We start from the raw sequence: 25359 nt of genomic DNA, 5'->3' as shown, positions 1-25359 counted from the left end.
ATAAGGTGACAACTGAGTCTAGAAGACACATTGCATGCTCAAAAGACACATTGTAAAACAGGGGATTTCAAGGGAACTGGTGGAAGGAATGGTGTGAGGTTTGGAGGGTTTCAGACTCATCCCAGTGGGAGAGAGACTGTGTGATGAATGAGTAAAAAGGTTCAGGAGTCAAACTTCCTGGAACCAAATCTCAGTTCCGCTGCATACAGATGATGTGGTCTTGGGGGAAGTTATTTAACTTCTCTAAATGCCTCGATGTCTCCATCTCAAAAGTTGGCATAATAACAGTATTCATCTCATTGCATTGAGAGCTTAAATAAATGTTAAATTAGTTAATGTACATGAGTCCCTATAAAATGATCGAAGGATGATATTTATAATTCGTCAATCTCTTTTCTCCTGTGGGTGGGCTGTGAGCTCCCTGGCGTGATAAATCTGTCAGCAGACAAAGATCCAGGGTAACCTCTGAGCCTGGTTTTAACTCTACTGGTCTGAGCTTGAGTAAATCATTTGTTCTGTTGAGTCCTCAGTTTTCTTATCTTAAAATGAGCTCCGTGACTGAAACCTGGGGGAAGTTGGTACATGTTAGATACCTGAGGAAGAAGGACAAGGATGAGCAGATAAGGAATGGATGGGGAAATGGTGCGTGGAGGATAGAAGAGATGGATGGATGGGAACTTAATCAATGAAAGAGAGTTCTGGACTGGTGGAGGGGGTGGTCCTAGTGGAGGGGTGAGTGGATTCGTTTTCATGGTCTTCAACGTTCTCTGATGCTGTGTCCAAATCTCAGACCCATTTGTGAAAATCCAGCTGGTGCACGGACTCAAGCTCGTGAAAACCAAGAAGACATCCTTCCTAAGAGGCACCATTGACCCTTTCTACAATGAGTCCTTTAGCTTCAAGGTTCCCCAAGAAGAACTGGAGAATGCCAGCCTCGTGTTCACAGGTAGGTAGCCTCCCAGACCTCGAGGAAGCCCAGGTGAGGCCCGTTCCACCCCTTCTTGTCCTAGAGATGAAAGGCATCTGGAGTGAGTTGTGTTTAGGGACGTCGTGTCGGATGTTCAGCCAGCTGAGTGTGAATCCACTGACCGTCTGTGAACTTGGGCAAGACCGTGGAGCCGTGTAAGAAAATGGTTCTGTGTTACGAATCTGACTCCGGAGCTAGATTTCCCGGGACTGCCACATGATAACTCAGATCTTTGACCGGTCACTGAACGCTGCCTCTGAGCTTCTGTTTTCTCACTGGGGTGCTTGTATCATAAGATTATGGTGCTTGTATCATAAGATTCTTGTGATGAATAAGTATCTAATGACCACAGAACAGTACCTGGTACATAATAAGTGCTCACTGTGTGGAATCTTTGATGATGATGATGATGATGATTCAAGTTCCTTAGTCTAATAGGGGTACGGATAAGAAAATAGAGTCAATAACTCAGAGAGGAGGATTTTGAAAGCATTCCCGGAGGATAGAATGTTTAAGTAAAGGCATCATCTGCCACTTTCCTGTAGAGTTCAGTCTGCTTTCTTCCAGGGTGTGATTTAGTCTTGTTTCCAGGGTGCAGTAGTCGCACTGTAGCTTACATCAACAATCACAGTTCCTGTGCTGGGGAGCATAGTCAGAGTCTTGCTGAGTGGCTCTGACTGAGCATCTCTGACAAGGTGGCAGTCAGGGAGTTGGCTGGGGCTGCAGGCTCATCTGAAGGCCCAACCCGGGAAGCTCTGTTTTCTTTTTTATTGTGGTTATTTGTTTATTTATTTATTGGTGCACCATAATCATATGTGTGGTTGGATTCATTGTGAGGGTCTGGGATGGCAGGACTCAGTTCCCTGCAGGCTGTTGGACTGGGGGTCTCGGTCCCTTCCCGGTGGTTGGCCAATGATCTTCCTCGATTCCTTGCGGTGTGGACTGCTCCATGGGGCAGTTCACGGCATGGCAGACGGCTTCCATTGTGGTGGTCAAGTGAAGGAGCGACAGAGGGATAGGAGGAATCTTTTGTCATCTGATACTGGAAGTAACATACTGTCACTCTCGCCCGGTTCTATTCATTGGAGCGACTCACTGGGTCCTGCCCACATTCAGGAGGAAGGGATTTCACAAGGGTAAAAATGGTGTGAGGTAGGGATCAGCCGGAGCTGTCTCAGAAGCCTCGCACACAGGAGATCATATTCAGTGAAAGTCACAGTATCATTCCGTGTGTCCTTATCACAGTAGGTACGTCCCTATGTCACGGATAACATTCACCATGACCCGCCCTGTCAGTCAGTCACTATTGTCGTCCTCAGGTTACAGGTCTAGTGACTCAGGCTACGCAGCCCACCCAAGCCCTCAAGCTCTGGTCTTGCCAGCTCGACAGGTCAAAGGTCTGCGTTTCCTCCAGCACCTGGTAGGGCTGGCATTGGGGGCCCAACGTCACCCCTTGAGGAGTCCTGCTCTGGGGCAAATGGAAGCTCTCTGCTTAGATCTAGTCTAGACTCCCTGGCCCCAGGTCTCCCACGAGCTCAGGGCTGAAGAACCCTCGTGCAAGGCTCCCTCTGCACAAGCTGGTTACACTTCCTATATTGCCCGTGTCCATTCTCGGAGACCCCCCATGGGCCTCTTGACTCTGGACCTTCTCAGGGCCTGTGGCCTGCCCTGTGCAGATCTCACGATCCTCACTGGTGCAGCCTGAGACAGCTGCTGTTACAGACCAGGGCCGCCCCCTCCAAGGTGTCAGGCCCAGACAGATCAGTGACTGTCCAGTCCCTGAGTGGCAGGCGAGCAGGCCGAGGGAGTGAGGTTGAACCAAAACGCAGATCAAGGCGTGAATATCTATTTCCAACCTGGACTGGAATAAAAGACTTCCTGTGGCCTGCTTGGACGAAGAGGGGACCTCAGAGGGCCCTGGGAGCCCCGACACTTCCATATTTCATCTAAAATTTTCCTACAAAAGCAGCACATGCCTGTTACATTGAGTGACATGACAGAAAGGTGTACAAGGACCAAGGACCAGAAGGTCAGGGGTTGAGTGCACAGGCCGGAGATCCAGCCTGGGTCCCAACTTTGCCACTCAGTCACCTTGGTGGCCCTTGGCCAGTCTATGTGCTTAGGTTTTGCTCATCTGTGAAACGGGAATAACAAAGACCCCTCTAAGGATCACTAGGTAGATCCACAAGATCAGCACACACACAGTGCAGGGCACTGTCCCTAGCACAGAGTGAGCACTCTCACAACTATTTTGCGGGGGACTGGAGATTGAACTCAGGGGCGCTTAACCACTGAGCCACATCCTGGTCCTTTTTTATATTTTATTTTGAAACAGGGCCTCACTAAGTTGTTGAGGCTGGCTTTGCAATCCTCCTGCCTCAGCCTCCCGAGGGACAGAGTCTCACTGAGTTGCTCAGGGCCTCACTAAGTTGTCGAGGCTGGCTCTGAACTCGCCATCCTCCTGCCTCAGCCTCCCGAGCTGCTGGGATGACAGGTGTGCACCACTGTGCCCGACATATGTAAATGTATTTTTAAGGCACCCAGATATTTCTGATGTTCAGTCAGGGTTCGGAGCCACAGTGTGAGTAGGAATCACGGCTGGCTGGCATTTTATATACAGGCCACTGGCTGGGATAGTAGAGGAAATGGGGGTGCAGCCTGTAGAAATCCAGGCAAAGCTGCCGCTCTCCTGAATGCAAATCCACAAGATTCTCACTTGCTTTATTTGTCAGCAGAGAAAGCAGCGCGCTGTCACCTCCAGGCTGAGGATCTCAAACCCAGCCCCCTTGTGTGTTTCCAAACACTTCATCACAAAAGTCAGGTTGATGTGCAATTTAAGCATTTGCCAAGAATCCCCAATACAAACCCGCAATTAGCAATTAGCGGCTGGGCTGGGCTTTCTGAATAGTTCCCTTCCCTGTGTGGAGGAGGGTTCTTCCCCTGCAACTTTCAATTAGGTGATTTCTGCAACTGAGGGTTGTTTTGTTTTGTTTAAAGGAAGACAGAAAAGAAAAGAAAGGGGAGTATTTACTTTACTTTTTGACTCCTGAGATAGCAACGTGTGGTCCAGAGTCCTTCTGGGAAATGCAGGAAGGTTTACAGAACCCAAGGAAAGTGAAGCTGGCCCCGGAGGTCTTTGGGCCACTTTGGAAGGAAGAAAGGGAGGGAAGGAAGGAGAAGGAGGAAAGAAAGAAACTGAATGGCGATACTTCAAAATATTAGAAATGGAATTGTCATATGATGTAGCGATTCTGTGTCAAGGTATATTTGCAAAGGAATTCAAAGCATGGACAGATATTTGTACACCAATGTTCACAGCAGCATTATTCACAATAACTCAATGGGGCAAAATACCCAAGTGTCCAAGCAGGAATGAATGGATAAAGAAACTGTGGTCTGTCCATACAGTGGAATATTACTCAGCCTTAAAAAAGAAGGAAAATCCATCACCTGCCCCAACATGGATAAACATTGAAGATGGGCAGTCATTAAAGGACTCACAGTGCATGATTTCATCTATTTGAAGTACGCAGAGTAGTCACAATCATAGAGAACAGAATGAAGGTCCTTAGGGAATGGGAGGGGAGGCATAGGGAGTTATTGAGTACACAGTTATTGAGTACATAGTGCTTATTGAGTACACAGTTTCAGTTTGGGAAGATCCAAAAAAAAAAAAAATACCCAGGTAGGAGCCAAATGAACCTTTCTTCTTAATAAATTCTCCAGCCTCAGGTATTTCGTTATAGCAACAGAAAATGGGACAAAGACTTTTAAAAATTCCTGATGACCAAGCCCCAGCCCATAGTAACAGAACCAGCCTGGGTCTCTGCTTTTGTTTTGCTCTTTGGGGAGCATCTGTATTTGTCAGAGCTGGCCAGAGAGCTCTCTTATGCAGGCTGGGCTGGCCGGCCTTGGCCTAGATGGCTCTGCCTCCCTCCCAGCTTGCTGTCTGTTTGGAGGCCTCCCAGGCCCCACTGTGAGAGCAAGTTCCAAGGCACCTGGTCTGTTTTCCATAATTACTTGGCTTTCTGCAGCTGGAGCATCAAATTGGTTAATTGAATCTGCTGGGGCAATGAGATGGGTGGGGAGATGGGCAGGAACAGCTGAGAGGCCTGGAAGGCAGGGCTGGCCCTGGACCAGTGGGCACCAGAGGACACATTTGAAAAGCAGGACCCTGGAGAAGCTGAGGATACCCAGCAGAGGAGACAGGATATCCTGTCTGAGAGGGGCCCAGCCTGTCTGAGACGGAGGCCGTGGGCTTGTTCTAAGACACAGATGTCCCTCACAGTCCTGGCCCTGCCTCTGCCCAGCTGCCACCTCCTCTCTGCAGACTTTCATAAGTCTTCCCCCCTCTGCCCTTATGCCCTGACCCCTTGGGCACCAGCCCAGCTCTGCCTCCTCGAGAGGGTTGCAGGCCCATCATCGTATGGATCGCAGCGGGTTACGATTTGGTTCAGATCTCGCCTCCCACCTGGCAAGCCCTTGACATTGGGTAAATGATACCCCTTTTGGGGAGCCCCAAGTTCTTCCTCTGTCATGAGCGTCCGGCCTCAGTCCTTCATAGTGTAAGCTTTAGATTGCGCCCTGTACATAGTTAGTGCTCCATAACTAGCAGACAGGATGCTCCTGATGCTGCTGGGAATCGATGGACCCTACCCAGAGGGATGGCCCCTGGCATCGCGCAGACCTGGGTTTGGATCTGGGCCCCCCTGTCAACCAGCTAGGTGACCTCAAGCAAGTGACTCCACCTTTCTGAGTGCCAGCTTCCTCCTGTATCAAATATAGCAAATCATGCCTCTTATGGGAATTAGAGACGAATCAGCATATGGGCCCATCCAGTGCAGAAATGGACGCTTGGAAAATCCTGTCTGCCGTTTTAATCATCACAGTGTGAGAGAGTCAAAATGCTGGCACCCGGGTGGTGGACAGCTCGGCCCAGCTGCCTGTGCCCGCCTCTCCAGCATCTCCCTCACCTAATCGCCAGCACCCCAAAGCTGCCAGCTGGTGCCGTGTCCAGCAGCCAGGGACGGATGCTAGATCTGTGCCAACCCGGCCACAGGACCAGACCAGTTTGTGCTTCCTGCTGTTCCCTGTGATTGGCAGATGGGAGACAGGTCACAGCAAGAGCTGGCCTTGCCACTGAGCTGCAGACCTGGTCACGGGGAGTGAGTGGAGGAAGACTAAAGGCCATGCTCTCTAACCAGAGGCCATGAAGGTGCACCCCTGGGAGGCAGAGTGTGGGGACGATTACAAAGCGGGGAGATTGATAAAGAATCACGAACTTGTGCATGAACTTCAAGCTGCTCACAAGCTGATCTCACCCCAGATGGTATCACGTGGGCTTTCAGAACTGAGCTACAGGTAGTCCCTAACCCAGGTCCTAAACTGGGCCCTAGGGGACACCTCAGAGGGGCAGATGTGAGCAGCACTGCCTAGGCTTGGCAAACAGAGTTGACATTGCAGTCACAGTCTGCAGATGGCAGATGAGAACCTGTGGTCAGGACCTAACCTGGTCAGCTGCTGACACATCAATGCATGCTGCAGGATTTAAACAAGACACGGAAGTCTCATAATGTTCAAAATGACGAGGATACAATTTGAAATGACTTGATTTATGAGGACTGGGGAAATCTGACAAATTCTTAGAGAAATTAGGATGGACAGATACCAACTGCAGGGTAGCCTAGATATGGGAACAATCAGACTTTAAAGCATGGATGATAACCATGTTCCAAAAGGTACGGCAAACCCTCTTGAGAACAATAGTAAATAGGGAATTTCAGCACAGAGTAGTAGTTTAGTTTTTTTGTTTTTGTTTTTTTTTTTGAAGACCAAATGGAATTTTTTTCCCCAATTGGAAATTTTATAACGGAAGAAGCACAATAACTGAAATAAAATACTCACTGGGTGGGCCGAATGACAGAATGATGACGATAGAGGAAGAAGAGAGTGAGCTGGAAGAGAGATTGAGAGAAATTATGCAGCTTGGGCCACAGAGAAAAGAAAACTGGGACCCAGGAAGAGAGATGGAGAGGTCTAACTTCCACCATGTGAATCTTGGAAGGAGAGAAGAGAACAGAAGCGGGCGAGGGCAACTGACCCTGGAGGAACTCAGGCGGCTTCCTTACCAGGTTGCTGGGACCCCATCTCGGCCACACCACCACAGTTCTTCCTTCCCAGAAGGCATTAGCAACCCCTGGGGACACCGTATGGCCAGACGTGGCTTCTGTGTGTCTATGAAGACATTGCTTTACCTCTCTGATCTTCCATTTTCTTATCCAGACAGTGGCAACAGTGGTACTTACGTCCACCGTAAACCTCCTGTGCCCTATTATCCTCATTCAGCAAACGTATAAGGGACAATCTGTGTCATGGCCGTTTTTCAGTTGGAGAAACTGAAGCTCAGAGAGGGAAAATGCGATGGGTTCAGCCCCCGCAGTCGGAGACAGCAGTGCCCACAAGACTTTTCCTCCTTTCAGGTACGAGCCACAGGTTCAAGTTCAGGAGGCCCATAGGACCGTCTCCATCAGCCTCCCAGCTCCCAGTCACCCGCCCCTGGTGGAGTTATCACTGTCACCTCCTCCTGGCCACCCGTGTGACCACACAGAGCACTGCTCACCGAGTCTTGGTGTGTGGCACTTGATGTGGTCCAGTCACACTCTGTCCAAGTGTCTTTCCTTCCACTCCAGCCCCGCCTCCGGAGGTCTGCTAATATCTTTCCTCATCAGTTTCTCTGGAGTTAGGACTAATGCCGTGTGGCCCTGGAGTCCCATCGTTTGTCACATTGCCAGGATGACCTGCCACCAAAGCCCTGAAGCACGCAGACTCTCCTCTGAGGCAGGACATTCCAGGGGGAAGAGGTCACTCTCAGGAGCCCAGGACAGAGGCCAGACCTCTCTTGGGGCAAGGAGCATTCCTCACTCTGCAGGAATTTATCAAACTGGGACTTACCAAAGTCACTCAGCTGGCCAGCGGTTGAGTGGTCAGCTAACGCTGGTTGGTCCCTCAGCTCCTCTCGCTGAACCTCTACGCGGCGGGTGACGTGCGTGAGCATCCCCTGGGGATCTTGTTAAGAGGCAGATCCTGGCCCTGTAAGTCGGGAGCGGCCCCTGAACTTCTGACAGCAAGACCCGGAGGAACCCATTTTGAACAGCAAGGAGACCCTCTCTCTGGTTCTCCCAGGGGACCCCCAGATGGCCAGAGCAGGGAGACCACGCGAGTCTGCAGAATTAGCAGGGGCAGGTCCAGCAGATCCTGAGGGAAAAGAGTTTTGTGGGGTTTCCCCTCAGTTCACTGAGGAGCCTTTGTAGCGGTTTGACCAGGGAATGAACATGATCTTGAGTCTGAAAAGCATCATCCCTGAGGTTAGCCGGGGCTTGCAGGAGAGCAAGGGAGGACGGTGACAGAAGGATTCTTCCGGAAAGCGACTGCGTTGGGCCAGGAGACGGTGGCTTGGACCAGGCAGGCGGCAGAAGGGGTTCAGAGAAGCAGCTGAGTGGACTGTAATTTTGGAGGTGGAGCCGGTGGAGCGTGTGGGTGGGGTGGACGCGGAGGCCCATTCCCTGGGCCAGGCCACTGAGCTGGGCCCAGTCTGGGCTTCCTGTCTAGCTCCTGGCTCCCACCCTGCAGGCTGTCGTGGGGACAACAGGGAAGGACGTGTGTGCTCTTCTCAGCCCGGCGCTTGGTGTATCTGAGGGCTCCGTGGATTGGGGACGTCGATCCTACAAGTGGGCAGAGGCCAGAACTCCTGCCAGCAGTCAGCAGATGGAAGTGCAAACCTGTCACCCTGGGGCTGTCCTGGCACAGCCCCGAGCCCCGGTGGCACTTGCCTCTCAGCTTCACCTTAAGGCTGCCCCAGTTGGCCCATGTGGTGAGACTTGGCGGGATCATCTGGGAGCCCGAGGCAGCCTCTGAAGACCAGGCCAGCTGCCGGAGCCCCTGGGGGTTTGTGTCCCACTCAAAGAAATGGCTGTTGCATGACTTGATGCCTTTGGATGGAGCCTTATTGCAGATGTCTCCCTGTGGGGTGTGGGGTACCGAGGAGCGGAGGGTTTATCCAACCACACGTGTCCCTGCAGGGCCCCAGCTGGGCCGAGTGGGCAGGAAGCCAGCAGAGGCCAGGCTTCCTCACTGTGGGCAAGCGACAGCTCGGGCTCGGCCAGCGCCCGGGTCAGGCTTGTGGGGGATGATGTCAGACACCCGGAGCATGTTTCTAGACGTCCCCGGCCGTCACCTGGTCCTGACTTCAGCCCCCCACCCAGCCAGTGCTGTCGTCAGCAGCTTGACCTTTCCAAGCGCAGGGCCTGCAGGGTGCCAGCCGCAGCGTGAGCTGACATTTCAAGGAAACCTTTTGCTCTAGCGAAACTGGCTTTGGCTTAGCAATCAGAAAGCTGGATTCCCAGAGCTTAGCAGCTGCCTCATTTTGAACAAGACCTTTTCATGCCTTTAACTCTATTCTTCATCTATCAGACTCGAATAAAAATCCCTCTCAGGGTTGTTCGTGCCATATTTGACCATAATAATAGCAAACTCGCATCTAGTGCTTCCTACGGAGCCAGGCACCGCTCCAAGTGTCGGGCACGAAATAGCTCATCTCGTCCTCATGGCAACACTGTGACGCTGAGACCATGTTTGTTACCGTTTTGTGGGTGAAGAGACCCGGCAATGAGAGCCTCCGGAGTGCCTTGTCCCAGTTCCTGAAGGCAGGATTCAAACCCGGGTCATCTGGACCAGAATCTGGGCACCCAGATGACTACTCCCTCAAACATGTGGACAGCCCTTTGACCCCGAAGAGCTGCATTTGTTATTGAAACAAGAGCAGAAAGATAGAAATAATACATCCTTTCCTGGCGCTGCCATTCAGGTTGGGGTAAGGCAATTGATAACCACCTAACTAATCCTAGAGTAAGGCATCAGAGAGGGCCTGGAGAATGACTTTAAATTGCATAATATGAGCTGAGAAAGGGCCAGCTGTGCAAAAATAAGGGGAAAGAACATCTAAGTAGAGGAAATGGAAAGTGCAAAGGCCCTGGTGCAGAATAGGCTGGTTTTGGTCAAAGAAGAGGAAGAAGGTCAGACTGGCCAGAAGGTAGTTGAAGAAGAGAGTAAACTGTGCAATGAGGCCAGAGCCTTGGGTCAGGGCCATGGTAAGGGGGGTAGGTGGTACGAGTTTATCAGACACCTACTGTATGCCCAAGGCTGGGAGGCACTGGGGAACAGATGTGGCTCCTGGCTCTGTGAAGGACGGGGTAAGATGACATGCATGCAGGGACTTAGCACATAGCAGATGCTCCGTGGGTGTAATTTTCTCTCTTTTCCAGTTTATAAGTCATTATGAAAACTTCTCTGGGTTTCTGCCTCCCCCTTATTAGAGCAGCACAGAATGCGGTTGGCTTATCATAATGAGCTGGAAATCATAATTAGAGCGAGCTTGAAGCAAGGGCCCGACAAAGCAGGCAGGTGGGCAGAGTCAGCAGAGCCGGCGGCCGGTGAGAGAGCACAGCCTCCCTCCGCCTTCCTGAGCAGGCGCGCCCCACCTCCAGGGTACAGGCTTTGGAGCCTAACTGTCGGTCACCCCTTTTAAGATCCCGGGTTACAGACCAGGCCCATGACCAGGACGGTGTCTTCTGACTTGGTGACCAAAGTGGACCTGAGGTTCTGCTGTGGGGTCCCGTTCTGCTGGACCTATTGGGGCTGCGAAGGCAGCTGGTGGGTGAATTGGAGGGTGGGTTCCTCTTCTGTCTTGGTTCAAGGTCACCCTTGGCCTCTTGGTGGCCTCTTTGGTAATGAGGGGACCAGGACATTTAATGCATGCCAGGATTGCCTTTGATAAAATGAGAGCCCCCAGCCTCCTTATGAGAAGTGTCCCCAAGCCCAGTGAGTCCCTAGGGCGTCGGAGGGCCGTGGCAGACCGCGCTTTCCTAAGTTGTCCAGCGTGGCTACCCTGTGACCCTGAAGGCGCTTTGTTACCATTTTGCACAGGAGAAATCCAGGCAGCGAGAGGGGCGGGCCTTGTCCCAGGTCCTGAAGGCAGGACTCAAACCCAGGATTCCTCCCCATTTTACAGGGGAAGAAACTAGCAGAGGGGGCTCGAAGGACGGCTGGGAACTGAGAGAGAGCCGCGGGGGTTTGGTGGTGGGCGCCACAGACACCTGCTGCTTCCCGGGTAGTCTGTGGCTTCCCTTCAGGGTGACCCTCGCTGCCGGGATTCAGCCAACCAGGCTCCTTCCATTCCTTGGCTCTGCTCTCTTCTGAGGCCCTGGAGGGCTTTGCCTGCAGCAGGTGATGGCACAGGGAGAGGGAGAGGAGTGAGGGTTGCATGGGAAGATGTTTGGGGCCAGGCCTGGGAGTCCTGTCAATCACTGCAGGGGATGCTGGGAAATGTAGTCCTTCCTTGAGTCCATAGAGCCTGGTGAGCAGCCGCTGGGGACCACACAGAGCGGACTTTGCCCTTAACAAGCTGGCTGTGCCGCCTCCCTGCGCACCGTTCACCGCTGAGTGCATCCTCAGGTCAACACTGAGGGACTCCCGTGTCTGCAGATCCCAGGCTGGCAGTCACCTGGGCTACCTTGTGCCCAGCAAGCCCCAGGCACCTGCTGATTTATGAAAGCAGTTAGACCCAGGTTCTCCACGGGGATGGCACGGTGCCCCAGGGATCACGGCAGCGCCTGGAGGCCCTTTAGCGCACAACTTGGCCTCCTCCCGGGATCTACTGGGGAGAGGCCAGCTGTGTGCTGCATGCCCCCCAGTGCCCAGCCGCCCCTCACAGCAGAGGAGGAGCAGCACAAAGGCCATCGGCACCCAGGCCAAGGCACCCCGAGGTCGAATGGTGGGATTGTATGGTCTCCTGGAGGGTGGGGGACCATGACGTCCCTGGGGAACTGAGAAGGGCAGGTCAGGTTGGGCACGGAGCCCGCTGGCCCCTGTCCTGCACCTGTCTGGGGTTCATGTACCCTCCACATGGTACTGTCACCTCCCTGCGTTCCCATTGGGCCCTCTTCAGCAGCCTCAGTGGGACAGATGAAGGGTAGAGCATGCGGATCTTCAGGATCTTCCAGGATCTTCCCTTACAGGAGGATCTTCACGGCTTCCGGGTCTCCAGCCTTGAAGATGGGTGCAAGCGGAGACAGCGTGTTCTGCAGATGGGAAGGTGAACGGGGGTTTTCAAAATCAGGCCTCCGCCCTCCCCCACCCGGTGGCTTACGGGTGCTTGTCATGTGCATGTAGTGACCTGAAGGGGCCGCGTGGGCAGGGGGAGCACTGGCAGCTCTTTAATCCTATTCTAAAAGATGCATTTTTCACATACTATATCACACTCCACAAGCCAATGAGATGAGGGATAATTTATGTCATCAGTGCTGTTGCTGAAGAGTGAGTGGATTCTGGGGTGTGTGTGTGTGTGTGTGTATGTGTGTATGTGTGTTTAGACACTGTTGGATTGAACCTCCTGGCACATATTTCTTGGCCAGTGTGTCCAAATGGTCCTGGAGCTAAAATCCCAGCAGTGGATTTTTAAGTCCCTGGGTTGTGTCAGGCCTATGTATCTTTCCATTTTGATAGCCATTGTCCATTTGCAGTCTAAAAAAAAAAAATCCTGACACCATTTTTACTCTTTTGTGTCTTGAAGTGTGCGTAAATTTTCACCAGATTAAGAAGCAGAACATTCCCAGAAATTCCCTCCGATCCCCTTTCCATGGCCACTCCTTCCCCTGGGATCACGTGTATTCCTAGCACCTAGCACCTAGCACTCCTGCTCTCGGGGTCGTGTTTGGGTTTGTGACTATGCCAGGCTGTTCATTCCAACAAAGCACACACAGAACACCCCGGCAAAGGTGTCTGTATCCATCCTAAGAGTAGGGTGCTTTGTGAACACACTAGAATGTGCCCGTCAACATAAACTTCATTTCTTTCAAGGAGTCGTGGGGGATGCTGCGTGAGCCAAGCAGCCAGGTTGGGAGCAGGGACTTAGGACATGAAGTCATCAGGACCCAATTTCAGACCCCAGCTTTGCCACCAGGCCGCTGGCTGGGTCCCAGCCTCGCCTCCACCTCTCACTAGGATCTGACTCCTGGCCTTGCACCAGGCTTCAGGACAGACGCTGCAGTGACCCACACCATAGGTTAAGAGTAGACTCCACTTGGGAGCAAGGAACAATGACCGAGGACAGGCCCTGGCAAGAAAGGCAGAGGCTTGACTTCCACCTGCCATCCCTCGAGAGCTGTGACCCGGCCAGGCACTGTGACCCAGGACTTTGTGTCTGTCCTGCCGCCACTTTATGGGCAGGCAGCCTGTTGGTGGGACACCTCCAGTCTGGGTGGGATGCCAGAAACCAGAGACACAGGGGATTATGCTCATCTTTCTCCAGTAGAGGAAGCCCCCCCCACCCCAGAGGCCAGGGGCATGGGTCCTAGACAGACCATGGTCCAACAGTCCTTCCTGAGCTTCAGGGGTCACTTTTGAACAGTTCTGCTCATTGCACTTACACCCTGAGCCTCAGTCTCCTTATCTCAAAAATGAGAGACCATTCAAACCCTGGCAGGTGGCCTTGAGGGTGAGACAAGATCTGGCGTACACAGGGCACGGGGGTCAGAGGACTGCTACTGTTCTTTAAGCAATGTCACTGTTATTCAGAACGAGTCTCCTTTGAAACTACCCCAGGGTATGCCCCACATTTAAAGAAAACATAAGTTAACTGTGGCAGAATTTTTCATCCTTGGAAGTGAGTGACATGTTTTGTGATGGTTTGGGTCTTGGAAAGCTAAGTGATTCCACAGATGGAGCTCAGGAATGCCTCCCCCCACCCCCCTTAACCAGAAATAAGGCTGTTTTCTCTGGGAATTTTTAAGGGGGTTCTATTCCCCATCTAAATGTTTGCATGAGGGGCCTTACCTGAGACCAGAAGATCTGAAATCTGCCTGTGTGTTAGGGCCAACCCAGGAGAACTTTTTAAAAAATAACTGACGCCTGAGTACCACCTCCGGAGGTCACCACAGCGGGCCATGGATATCCCTTTCTCCACCATAATGTTTAAAAAACTCCCCAGTGACTATAGAGTGTGCTTGAGATACGAATCAGTGTCAGAGGTTGGCTGGAGCAGATTACGGGAATCTCCTCCCCACAGTCTCCGACTGAGCAGGTCTGGGTAGGCCTGAGAATTTGCATTTCTGACAGGTCCCTGGGTGCTGCTGATGCTGCAGGTCTGGGAGCCCACTTTGAGAACCGATATCAAGCTACAGCTTATAGGCCAAATCTGGCCCACTCCCTGTTGTATAAATAAAGTTTTATTGAAACCTAATCACACCTGTTCGTAGACATACTGTCTGTAGCTGCCAATTTGAGAACTTGCAACAGAGACCTTAGGTGCTCCTCAGGGCCTCAGATACTTGGTGTCTGTCCTTTGATGGAAAAAGTGTGTCCACTGTGGCCTAAAGTAGCACCTCAGCACTCTTTCTATCCTCTATCCCCTCCACCCAGGGGAGAATTGCCTTCTCTGATTGGGAAGAGGGTGAGCACCTAGGTAGAGGTCCCTGGTCCTCGGCTGGGTGGGGATGCAGTGTTAGAAGTCCCCACCCGTCACAGGCAGCATTTTCTGTCACTGTTAGGGCTCCACCCTACAGGGACAAGATCTGCACCATAGCAGTCAGAGAAGTTTAATCCAACGAAAGAGCAGATGTCAGGGTCCTTGTTTGTAGAAAGAACAAGGCTAGGCCATCAGGTCAGCTGACTGTCCTGCTCTTGCATCTAACTTGTGTGGCTGCACCTGGGAGCATTTTTAAAACACCTGGCACAAGTCCCCCATTCCTAAACCAACCAACAGGACCTTTGGAGCCGGCTGGGGGGGTAAATCCAGGCACTGAGGAGAGATGATTCATTATCCCCCCACCCCCACCCCCAGAGCTTCAACAGGTATCTTGTAACTAGCTCTGGAGACGTTTGCAGGGAACAGTTCCCCAGTGCCACCGTGCCAGCAGATCTGAAACAAATGTGCAAAGACGGTCCCCGTTCGGATGTTTAAATTGTGGCTGTTCGTGTAAAAACAAGCACATGGCTTTACAGTCGCACCTTTAAATGCTTCCCCCCCACGATGGTGTGATTCACACCCAGAGCCGAACGCCATGCTTCAACCATATGTCGTCCTGACAAACGCAGGAGCCACGCGGCTCAGTCTCCACAGAGGAGTAGAGCAGTGGTCCGGCAGCCCCAAAGGAGTCGGAAAGAACTTTCCATCTTGACTTTGGCTCCTCAAGAAGGCGGAAGAGCTCCTCCTTATTCCTGAGTCCCCTCCAGTTCAGAAGGGCTCCTGAGTCGTTTCTCAGAGGCCTCCCTCAGCCTCCGCCTCCTCTCCCCTGATTGGGTCTGAAGCCTCCTCAGACCTGGGGCTCCTCTTCTCTTGGGTCTGCAGAGCTTCCTGGAGACCAGCAGCTTTCCTGGGGGGCTGAGGTGAGGGGGGATTTGGTGTTAATGAAAACGCATCTCATCTTTCATGCTTTTTCCCTAAGGCAGAGGTTGGAAAATCCAGGTGCTAGTTGACACTTGGGGCTGGACGATTCTTGGGTGCCAGGGGACTGTCCTGTCCTGTACCTTGTAGAACGTTGAGCAGCACCCTTGGGCTGGATCTACTGGATGTCGCTGATACCCACCTCTCCACTGAAAACAGGGTGATAAATGTCTCCAGACAGGGCCAGATTGAGAGGGCGAAATCGGTCCCAATCGTATGAAAGAATTCAACAACTTGGCACTACCCGTAGGGCTCAGGAAATGGGGCTCCGACCTTGGGACTCGTGCTTCCCCTGGGATGAAGGGTCCCAAGGCGAGGAGTCCACAGAGGGAAGAGCCCAGGGCTCCAGGGAGCCTCATCTTGCACTTACCGCCCAGGACTGTCGTGGGGGCTGAACATTTTATTGGCAGTCCACACAGCAGGGCTGGCCCGCGGTTGGCACTGTGTTAGACGCTGTCGTGTGGGTTTTCCTACCCGTCGTTCCTGGGCACCTTTGACAGTTTGTTTCTCCTGCTGCCGGGCCAAAAAGCAGCCACCCTTCAGATGCTGGAGACAAATGTGCTGGTCCCTGGAGACATGGGGGCAAGGTCCCCAGTGTGGGCCCTTGAGAGGGATCATCATGGGATTTTCCAAGGCCATTCTGACCCTGGCACCCCTCACCTCGCATTGCTGGGTTGGGGACCCGACTCCTTTTCAAACACACAGGCGCACACACTGCAGAGGATCCCCAGTGGACAGCAGTTGGACTTCACAATCCTTCGAGTTTATGATGATGCGAAAGGAAACTCAGACGGCCATTCTGGGGATTTTTGGGAGGGGGAGAGTGATTTGTTTTGTTTTGTTGAGTACCAGGGATTGAACTCAGGGGCACTCGACCACTGAGCCCCATCCCCATCCCTATTTGGTATTTTATTTAGAGACAGGGTCTCCCTGAGTTGCTTAGAGCCTTGCTTTGGCTGAGGCTGGATTTGAACTCGCCATCCTCCTGCCTCAGCCTCCTGAGCCTCTGGGATGACAGGCATGTGCTACCGTACCTGACCAGCCATTCTGTCTTGAAGTGCGGTTACATGAAATATCCAACAAGTGACATGAGATGTCCAATGCTTCCTTATCAAACTCACTTCTGTGAGATGGTTTTGCCGGGCTGTAGGCCAATGTGAGTGTTCTAAGCCCCTGGGAGGCCGGCTGGGCTGGGCTGTGGTGTCTGGTAGTCGGCGGGTATTAAGTGTTTGTTTTAACCTGATATTTTCAGTGTATTAGAAAGGTTCTATGGGATGTAGCTCTATCCTAAATGGTGTATTTTTTTTCCTCCGTGTATCTTTTCTTCTGATCTTGTCCTTGTCACATGGGAGGTTTGAGGAAAGCAGGGAATGGGTGAGATTTTCTTTCTGAGATAAGAAAGAGAGAAATGAAGCTTAGAGTTTCAATTCCTACTGGACCACGCGGTGGCTGGGTGACTCTGGACTCTGTTCACCTCTGAGCCTCAAATTTCCCATCTGCAAAATAGGGGTGTAAACAGTACCTCCCCTCTTCAGGTTGCAACGTGGATTAAATTTTATAAATGTACATAAAGTGCTCTGCTCAGTGCCCAGTACAAAGAGCTCAGGATTCGGTGTGGTTGATTTTTAATTATTATGACGTGGCTGTCTAAACTGTCAGTTACTGTCGGAAGGAAAAACAAGAAGAAAGTTCTGTCCGAGCAGCTGCCATGAATCACAAAATGAGCCAAGAAAGCTCGGAAAACATCACCCGGAAGTCATGGATGAAACTTCTTAGAACAACAACAAAAGTCAGAGCTGAAGGTCGGGACTGGAGACCTGCATCTGGCAACTGGTGGCATAAATGGAGAAACCGGGGCCCAGAGAAGAGCGAAGATCTACCTTGTTTGGAAGAAAAATCTGAAAAGGAGCTTTTATGTTCCAGAAAGAAGAAAAAGAGGGAGGAGTGCTGTAGTTTTGGGGAGTTTTGCAGAAGTTGCAAAGGGAATGGGGTCACTGTGTCGGGATGCGCCTGCGGGAAGGGAGGAGGCAGGTGAGGCTCTGCAGGTGCCCTTTAGCACTCAGCTCTACGCACCCTGAGAAGTGGGGGCGCCCTTTTAAGGAAGACCTGGGAAGCAGACCAGGGTGGGTCTTGCCGGCTGAGCACATTTTTTTTTTCCAGAAATCCAGGAGCAATGTACCCGGCACCCACTGCTGGATCACGGGGGGCAGTGTTGAGGTGTCGGGGTTCCGGCCACAATCTGCAGGTGTCCCTACCCTGTGCTGTCAGGCTCAGAGTTGCATGAAGGGGCAGCCAGAGCCCGGGGCCCAGAGGAGAGCCCACTGTTACCTTGCGAACCCAGCTTGCAAGATGAAGACCTGTCGCAGCATCTGCTCCCGTTGGTGGGATTGAGATGTTTTTTTCTTTTCTTTTAATTTGCAGTGTTTATCACACCCACATTCCAAGTCATCCAGCTTCCCTTCCAGAACCGTCTGCCTTGGCAAACGAAATTAGCAACCCAAAGAGTTTAGCTCCCACGGAGAAGAACAAATTCATTTTTACTGCAAATATCAACATGCGAGAGCCTCAACTTGCCCCTGACTCATTCAGGCACCGGGATTTTGACTGGAGCAGTGGGTGGTCTGCCTTCACCTGACTGGACCTCAGTCTTCCCAGCTGTAAAAGGGGCCATCGAGAGCAGCTGCCTTGGAGAGGTGGTTCTCAGCAGGATTAGCACTGTCAGGAGACACTCTTGCTTGTTACAGTGTAGGGCTGCGTGCACTGGCACGGGTGACTGGCACTTGGCATCCAGTGGCCAGAAGTGCCGCTGACCGTGTTTAGGACCGCCCATCATAGCACAGAGTGAATCCACCCCAAATGTGCACAGTGCTGAGAGTGAGAAACCTGCTTTAGAGGGCGTGGTGTAGATTCCGTGCATTAATCCATGGAACGTGCTTAACACATAGTAGGTGCTTAGTAAATCAGTGTTGCTTCTCGGGCTCCTCCAGATCCTGCCCTTGGGACCCAGTGGTTCCCTGGCCTGGGTGGCTATGGCGATTGGCACCACAGAAGTAGACAGATCTGTCATTAACTCTTAAGTTAAAAACTCATTTCAAATCTGCAATGATTTTGCTGTAAAATACGGTAAATAGGTTCTTAGAGAAAGCCTGAGAATTCCTCTCCATGAATTTTGTGTACCGGCTGTATGTCATCTGTTCTATTGGATATTTGGGGTGCAAGATTGTTTGTTAGTTTTTTTTTTTAATTATTTTTCTGCCATCATCTAGGTTGTTCAGGTTGTTGGGAAATGGGTTCCTGATGACCAGGGTGCACTTGGAGTCAATCCATTATCCAGTAATACATTCATGTCTACATTCCAATATGGCCCCGGTAACAGTGAGTAGGAGAAATGGGGTAGGGAGGTGCTTAGAACAAAAATTGTAATTCTGAATATTTCTAAAGAGAGGAAATTTAGGGACCTAGTTATAAGAAATTGGCTTCTTTCGCATGTTCATTGCTTTCAAATCCTGCTAGCCTTTTGACTCAATTTCCTTAGCCATTAAGGGAGGGGGCAGGGGTCTCTGTCTCCTTGTCTCTCTTCCCTGTTTTGGATTCTAGATGTCAAATCTTAATACTCTGTTCTCTCCAGCAACACACTCCAGCGAGGGAGGGCGAATCTTGGTATTCTCCCAAGAGACTTTTATTATAGAAGTCATTAGTTCTACATCAGCTTCAGCTTATAAATTTGCATTTTAAATTTTGAACTTTTTTTTTTTTTCAAAAATGTTCCGGGTGCCCTCACTCTACGAAGTGATCCGCAAAGGCTGACGCCTGCCAGTCAACTCAGATGGCCGGGACCGCGCTGCCCTCCCCTTGGGAGGGCTGCGTCCCTCCAGCGCGCCCACCTCGCCTCCCCAGAGCCAAGTGATTCACCAGCCAAGTGACTTTGCAAATTGGGATAAGACGCGTAGGCTATTAGACTTCCTTTTCGTTTTCTTCCCTTCTGGCGATTTAGATGTGAATTCTCTAAGAGCCACTTATTTTTTTTTTTCTTTGTTTTCTTTCCAAAATATGTACTGGTGATAAGAAGTTCAAACTGTACATACTTATGTAATACAGAAATCAGAGCGATTTCGCTCTAGAGAAAGTTGCTCTCCACCGCTGGGTGAACTGACACTCTTCATACAGAGTTTTCTTAAATGTAAAGCTCCGCTTTAACAAAAAGAGGTTGTATTTATATGTACAGTTTTAAAACCCACTTTTGTCTCCCAGCAACATCTTAGAGAATTTTCCATCTCATGTACTTGGGTATGTCTCATTTTTAACAGTAATGTGGATTTCCATGCTATTATTATATGAGATTCTTAGCGCTCCTCAGGGCCAGTGTAGACACCTCCCAAAGTGGATTCTCAGATGATCACTTGACCACAGGAAGTAGCACTAAGGGAGTAGGGAGATGAGATAAGAAAGGATTGTGAGGGTTGGGGTTGTGGCTCAGGGGTCGAACACTTGCCTAGCATGTGTGAGGCACTAGGTTCGAATCTCAGCACCCCATATAAACCAACAAATAAATGATTGAATAAATAAATAAATAAATAAAATCTATTAAAAAAAAAAAAAAGGCAGGATCGTGAGTTCAAAGCCAGCCTCAGCAACTTAGAAGCAACTTAGTGAGACCCTGTCCCAAAATATAATAAAATAAAAAGGGCTGTGGATGTGGCTCAGTGGTTAAGAGCCCCTGGGTTCAGTTCCTGGCACCCTCACCCCCCACAAAAAAAAGAAAGGGGGGCAAACCAGTTGGGGACATTTGATGAGCGAGGGGTCTACAGTCTACAAGGTCCTCAAAACCACCCTCTGGTCCAGTCTTCACTAGAGGGACCCACAGAACCGAGCAAAGCCATCGTGTTCACGGTGACAGTCGATTATAGCAAAAGGGTTCAGACGGAATTCAGACGTGAGTCCAGTTCCTGTTGGAGTGCAGTCCCCAGTGTGATGTCACGAGCCAGGCCTGCGGTGGCCATTAGGTCCTGAGATCCACGCTCCCAAAAGGAACCTGTGTCCTTACAAAAGACCCCAGGGAGCTGGCTTGTCCCTTCTACCATATTAGAAAGTGGTGGGAAGACACCATCCATGAGGAAAAGGGCCCTCCCCAGAGTCCAGATTCGCCTGCTCCTTGATCTTCTCAGCCTCCGGAACTATAAGAAATAATTTTTATTTCTTCTTCTCTTCCTTCCTTTCTTTATTATATTATTATTATTATTTTGGTGCCAAGGATTGAATCCAGGGGTGCTTTACACTGGTAAAGAGCCACATCCCCAATCACCCTCCCTTTTTAAAAAATATTTTTTTTTTTTAGTTGTTGATGGACCTTTATTTTATTCACTTATTTGTCTGCGGTGCTGAGAATCGAACCCAGTGCTCACACACACTAGGCAAGTGCTCTGCCTCTCAGTTGCCTAGGCCCTGGCTAAGTTGCTGAGGCTGGCTTTGAACTCACAATCCTCCTGCCTCAGCCTCCCGAGCCATGGGGGAGAAATGAATTTTCTGTTGTTTATAAGCCACTCAGTTTTTGGCATTTTGTGACAGCACCCTGAACAGAATGACATCCTTCCTGCTCTGAAGCCGAAAAGAGACATGATGTTAAAAAATAATAATAATAATACATGAGCAAATGGGTTTGGCAATGTTCCAATAAAACTTTATTTACAAAAACAGGTGGTGGACTGGATCCAGCTTGGAGACTCGACTCTGCCAAACCCATCTGTGTAAAATATACTTGTATGTGCATTTGTGCAGAAAATTCTGTGGGATAACAGTCCTCTACTAAGGGAATGTGTTGGGACTCAAGTTAGGACGCTTTTATTTTGAACAGATACCCCAAAAGTTGAACCAACTTGCTCTTCCAGCAAGAGCACATGAGAGTCCTTAAGATTTCCTTTCTTAAAACCCCTTTCCTGGTGCATGCCTGTCATTCCAGCGGCTTGGGAGGCTGAGGCAGGAGGATCGTGAGTTCAAAGCCAGCCTCAGCAACAGCAAGGTGCTAAGCAACTCAGTGAGACCCTGTCTCTAAATAAAATACAGAGTAGGGCTGGGGCTGGGGCTCAGTGGGCAAGTGCCCCTGAATTATAAAAAAAAAAAAAAAAAAAACCCTCTTCCAAAGATATAAAACCCATACCGATTTACTAGGTATGTTATTCATTGATATCCTCAAGCTTTGGAGAGGCAGAGAAGGAGAGAATGTTTTGCCCCTGGAAGAAAAAAAAAACAAATGGAGCCTAAAACAGTCTCATCATTGTATCCTGTTAGATCTGATGCCCTCGGGGAAGGGGACTCTGGAATTCATTCTTGTTTGGTGACCTCCAACCTGTATCCCCCACTAAGCACGGTTCAGAGAAGTCCCGAGTGCTGTTTTTAAAATTGTTTTTCAAGTGCATCAAAGAGTCTTAATCCTTTATTAAACAAAGATTCTATTCCTGACATTTCCCTTCTTTTGTAAGGGATTTTCATGTAAATGAAGCCCACCTGTGTGGACTGGGCACCTTACCAAATGTACAAAAAATATACGTGGTCCATTTTTCCCCCAGAGAGCTGATGGGGCCCAGGACCCCTGGAGGGACGTGGCTTGGCGTTTGACTGATCCTAGGTCATGAGGTCTTCTTGGTTCTTAGATATCGGATGGGGGCGGGAGGGTCTTGTCTTTATTTTTCCACTCCTCTTTCCCCCCCCCCCCATTTTTATCATTTGAAATGCTTGGCATGAGCCCCATGAGGGGAGAACGGGGCTTGTTAGTGTTCCAGCTCTGTCTGGGGCTGCATATTTTAGCTGTTTTATCTGATAATCGGCCTCCCTCCTGGGATCCCGCCTGCCTTGGCTGGGCTCACGCTGGGTGACTGTGTGATCTCTCCCCCTCTGCGGCCCTTCATTTATAAGCGACACAGCCTGCTCCCCCATTAGCGGGCTGCTATGCTCCGGCTACCCACATGCGCGGAAAGAATTAGACAGAACTTGGCCGGGAAGATAAATCAAGCGAACCATCTCATTAGGGCTTAAAGGACATAAATGAAGCTTGTGCTGGGAATTTACAAAGCAGCCTTCCAAGGAGACGGGCCTCACGGAGGTGGCAGAAGTTGCCCCGGCCGCTTCTCTCAGCCCACTTGCCTCATTCCTGGGACAGAAGTTCAGGGCCCAGTGGCGGTGCAGGCGTGACTGAGCACTTGCTATGAAACCACTTGCTAGGGGCTCGGTGATGGGAGCTGGGAGCTTTCCACACACGATTTCCTTGAAACCTCACCTCGACCTGTGAGATGATGTCCTACCAAGAATCCTCTTGCACCAAAGAAGAATCTGAGGTTCAGAGAGACTTCCTCGCCTCAGAGTCACAGGGCTCTGTCAAAGGACAGAGCTGAGTTTCACCCCAGAGCTTCACCCTGGTGGTTCTCATGGGGATGAATGTCTCCCCACCTTTGGGAGACTTTGGGGGTGGTCCCAGCTGGAGGTGAGGGCTGCTCTTAGCATCTACCTGCTAGACCCCAGAGACGCCGCTCTGTTTCTTAGAAGGCACAGCAAAAGGTAATCCAGCCCGCAGTGCCAACGGGGCCACCCCTGAGCAGCTCAGGGGTGCCCACTCAACTGGACTGCAGCAGCTCGCCAGAACAGCTTCTAGAACCATCCACTGCTCTTGAGGCAGCCTGGCAAGGCAGGGGACCCTAAGTGCATTGTGACAGGTATTGCTGCTACCTGGCTGAAAGGGGAGCCGGGGAAAGACTGGGCCGTGGGGACAGGGCCTGCGTGGTCAGGGACAGCGGGAGACCCCACGTGGCTTTTGCAGAGAGACCCACAGGAAGAGGAGGGGAGGGCATCGGGGAACTCGCTCCATGAAAGAAACGGACCCCGTCCCCGGAGCAGCGAGCCCATACGCAGAGGCGCAGTGTGTCCGCTAACGGTCTCTGTCTTGTCCCTGCTCTCTGTCCCGTCCCCCCTTCTCTCCCCTCCTGCGCCCTAGTGTTCGGCCACAACATGAAGAGCAGCAACGACTTCATCGGGAGGATTGTCATCGGCCAGTACTCCTCGGGGCCCTCCGAGTCCAACCACTGGCGACGGATGCTCAACACCCACCGCACGGCCGTGGAGCAGTGGCACAGCCTGAGGTCACGGGCGGAGTGTGACCGCGTGTCCCCTGCCTCCCTGGAGGTGACCTGAGGGCCGCAGGGGCGAAGGCTTTCAATTGCTTTAAAAAAAAAAAAAGAAAAAATGTGTCACCTCCCTATTTCCATCCACACCCGCACACACCCTTCCGCACAGACACACACACACACACACACACACACACACACACACACACACACGCACGCTCACCTACGACCTCTCAGAACCGAGAGGAAGCAGACTATTGACCACCCAACGGCCGCCCTCACTGAGGGAGGCCTGAGAACTTTCTAGAAGCCCCATGACATCTCGAGCGCTGAGTGGGCCGTGGGACTTAATGCCAGCGCTGCTCCTGTTGATGCCCTTGTCCCCAAATGCACTTTGTACCCCGAGGGGAGAAAGGGCCTCCTGAGTGAGCCAATCTCCAAGACTAAGTTGAGCGAGAGTTTGGCCAGCAGGTGGGAGCCCTGATCCACCCCGGCCTGAAACCCACCCCTGACGACGGGCGGCTGTTCCCTGGGGCTCTCCAAACCCAATACCTCTCTCCAAAGGTGTAAGTATCGTCGTCCCCTCCTTAGTGACTGTCACATAGAGATCGGACTATTTGGAGAAACCAAATAGCCACACACACGCAGAACTACCCCAAGCGTGAGAGCCCTCTCCTGGCTGAACTGAACCTGTCCCTGTGTCAGCTTACCCCAGGGGACTGACTCCCCAGGGCCCTGTGCGTGTCCGTCTGTGTGCATGTGCCCCTCCGCTGAACACTTGTGTGCCTACGTGTCCTGGAGAGCAGGTACCGGCCAGGACCCCCGCCCTGAGCATGCCCTCTGTCCGCCTCCCGCACCCTGTGAGATCTCACCCAGTCCCTGTGTCCCCTGTCTGTCGAAGACCCCCCCCTCGGGTGACGGGGATATGTGTGTGTGACGAGTCACCAGGACGTGAATCCTGGCGATGGAGACCCACCGAGGACTTCCGTGGAGTCCCGTGGCCGCACCCCCCCCTCCATGACCGTCATCTTAACCACACTCGGAGGAGCTTGGCGTGTCCCTGTGTGGACCGAGGCCCCTCTCACGGCTGGGGAATTAGTGTAGAATTAGCACAGGCCTCTCCTTCTCCCTGTGGGATGCTTCGTGTCTTTCCCCCCGTGTACCGTCCAGCGTGATGAGGAGCTGTTTACTGAAATTAAAGATTATTTATTTGTGCCATGTATTGGTGGGTTTTTTTTTTTTTCCTTCATGAACGTGGGATATAAAGGATGGAGGGGCTGGGGTGGTGGCTCAGTGGTAGAGCGCTGGCCTACAGCCTGCCACAGTGGGATCCGACAGCCAGTCATGCTGGACCTTGTGGGTAACCTTAGTGTGGGGTCCTGGAAGGAAGAACAGCTAAAACATGAAAGTGTATGGATCCAAGGACTGAGAGGAGAATCCGTCAAAAGAGAAGACAAGTGTCAGGAAATTAATTCCAAGTAGTTGAAACAACAGGGGAAGTTCTGGCTTCAGGCAAAGCTGGATCCAGGAGATCACGTGAGGCCATCAGGCTTCTGCTTTCTCACTCCATCTCTGGACCGTCTCTTCCCATTTATATGAGCATCATGGTTGCCATGGGGATTAAGCCCAGGGCTTGATGCCTGCTAGGCAACAGCTGCTGTTCTTCAGGCCCAGGTTAAATTGTCCCTCCCTTATTTCCAAGACTGAATCAACAGCTCCTTCCTGACCTCCGCATGACAAAGGCTTGTGTGCCTATTTAACCCTTTGTACTAACATCTCCCACT

At 51.4% G+C, this 25359-nt stretch overlaps 1 protein-coding gene across 1 annotated transcript in view; it reads left to right on the top strand.

Annotated features, from left to right (window-relative positions):
• The window catches only part of Syt17 (synaptotagmin 17), a 56086-nt gene extending 32444 nt beyond the window's left edge, over nt 1-23642 (top strand). Inside the window, exons 7-8 of the mRNA XM_026402494.2 lie at nt 791-946; nt 23446-23642. Of these exons, the coding sequence (XP_026258279.1) occupies nt 791-946; nt 23446-23642 (353 nt within the window). The remainder of the gene's footprint in view (nt 1-790; nt 947-23445) is intronic.
• Nucleotides 23643-25359: the final 1717 nt, after the last annotated feature.

Source organism: Urocitellus parryii, chromosome 9 (genome assembly GCF_045843805.1).
Source record: "Urocitellus parryii isolate mUroPar1 chromosome 9, mUroPar1.hap1, whole genome shotgun sequence".
Classification (NCBI taxonomy): Eukaryota; Metazoa; Chordata; class Mammalia; order Rodentia; family Sciuridae; genus Urocitellus; species Urocitellus parryii.
This window is presented reverse-complemented; position numbering and strand designations above follow the sequence as displayed.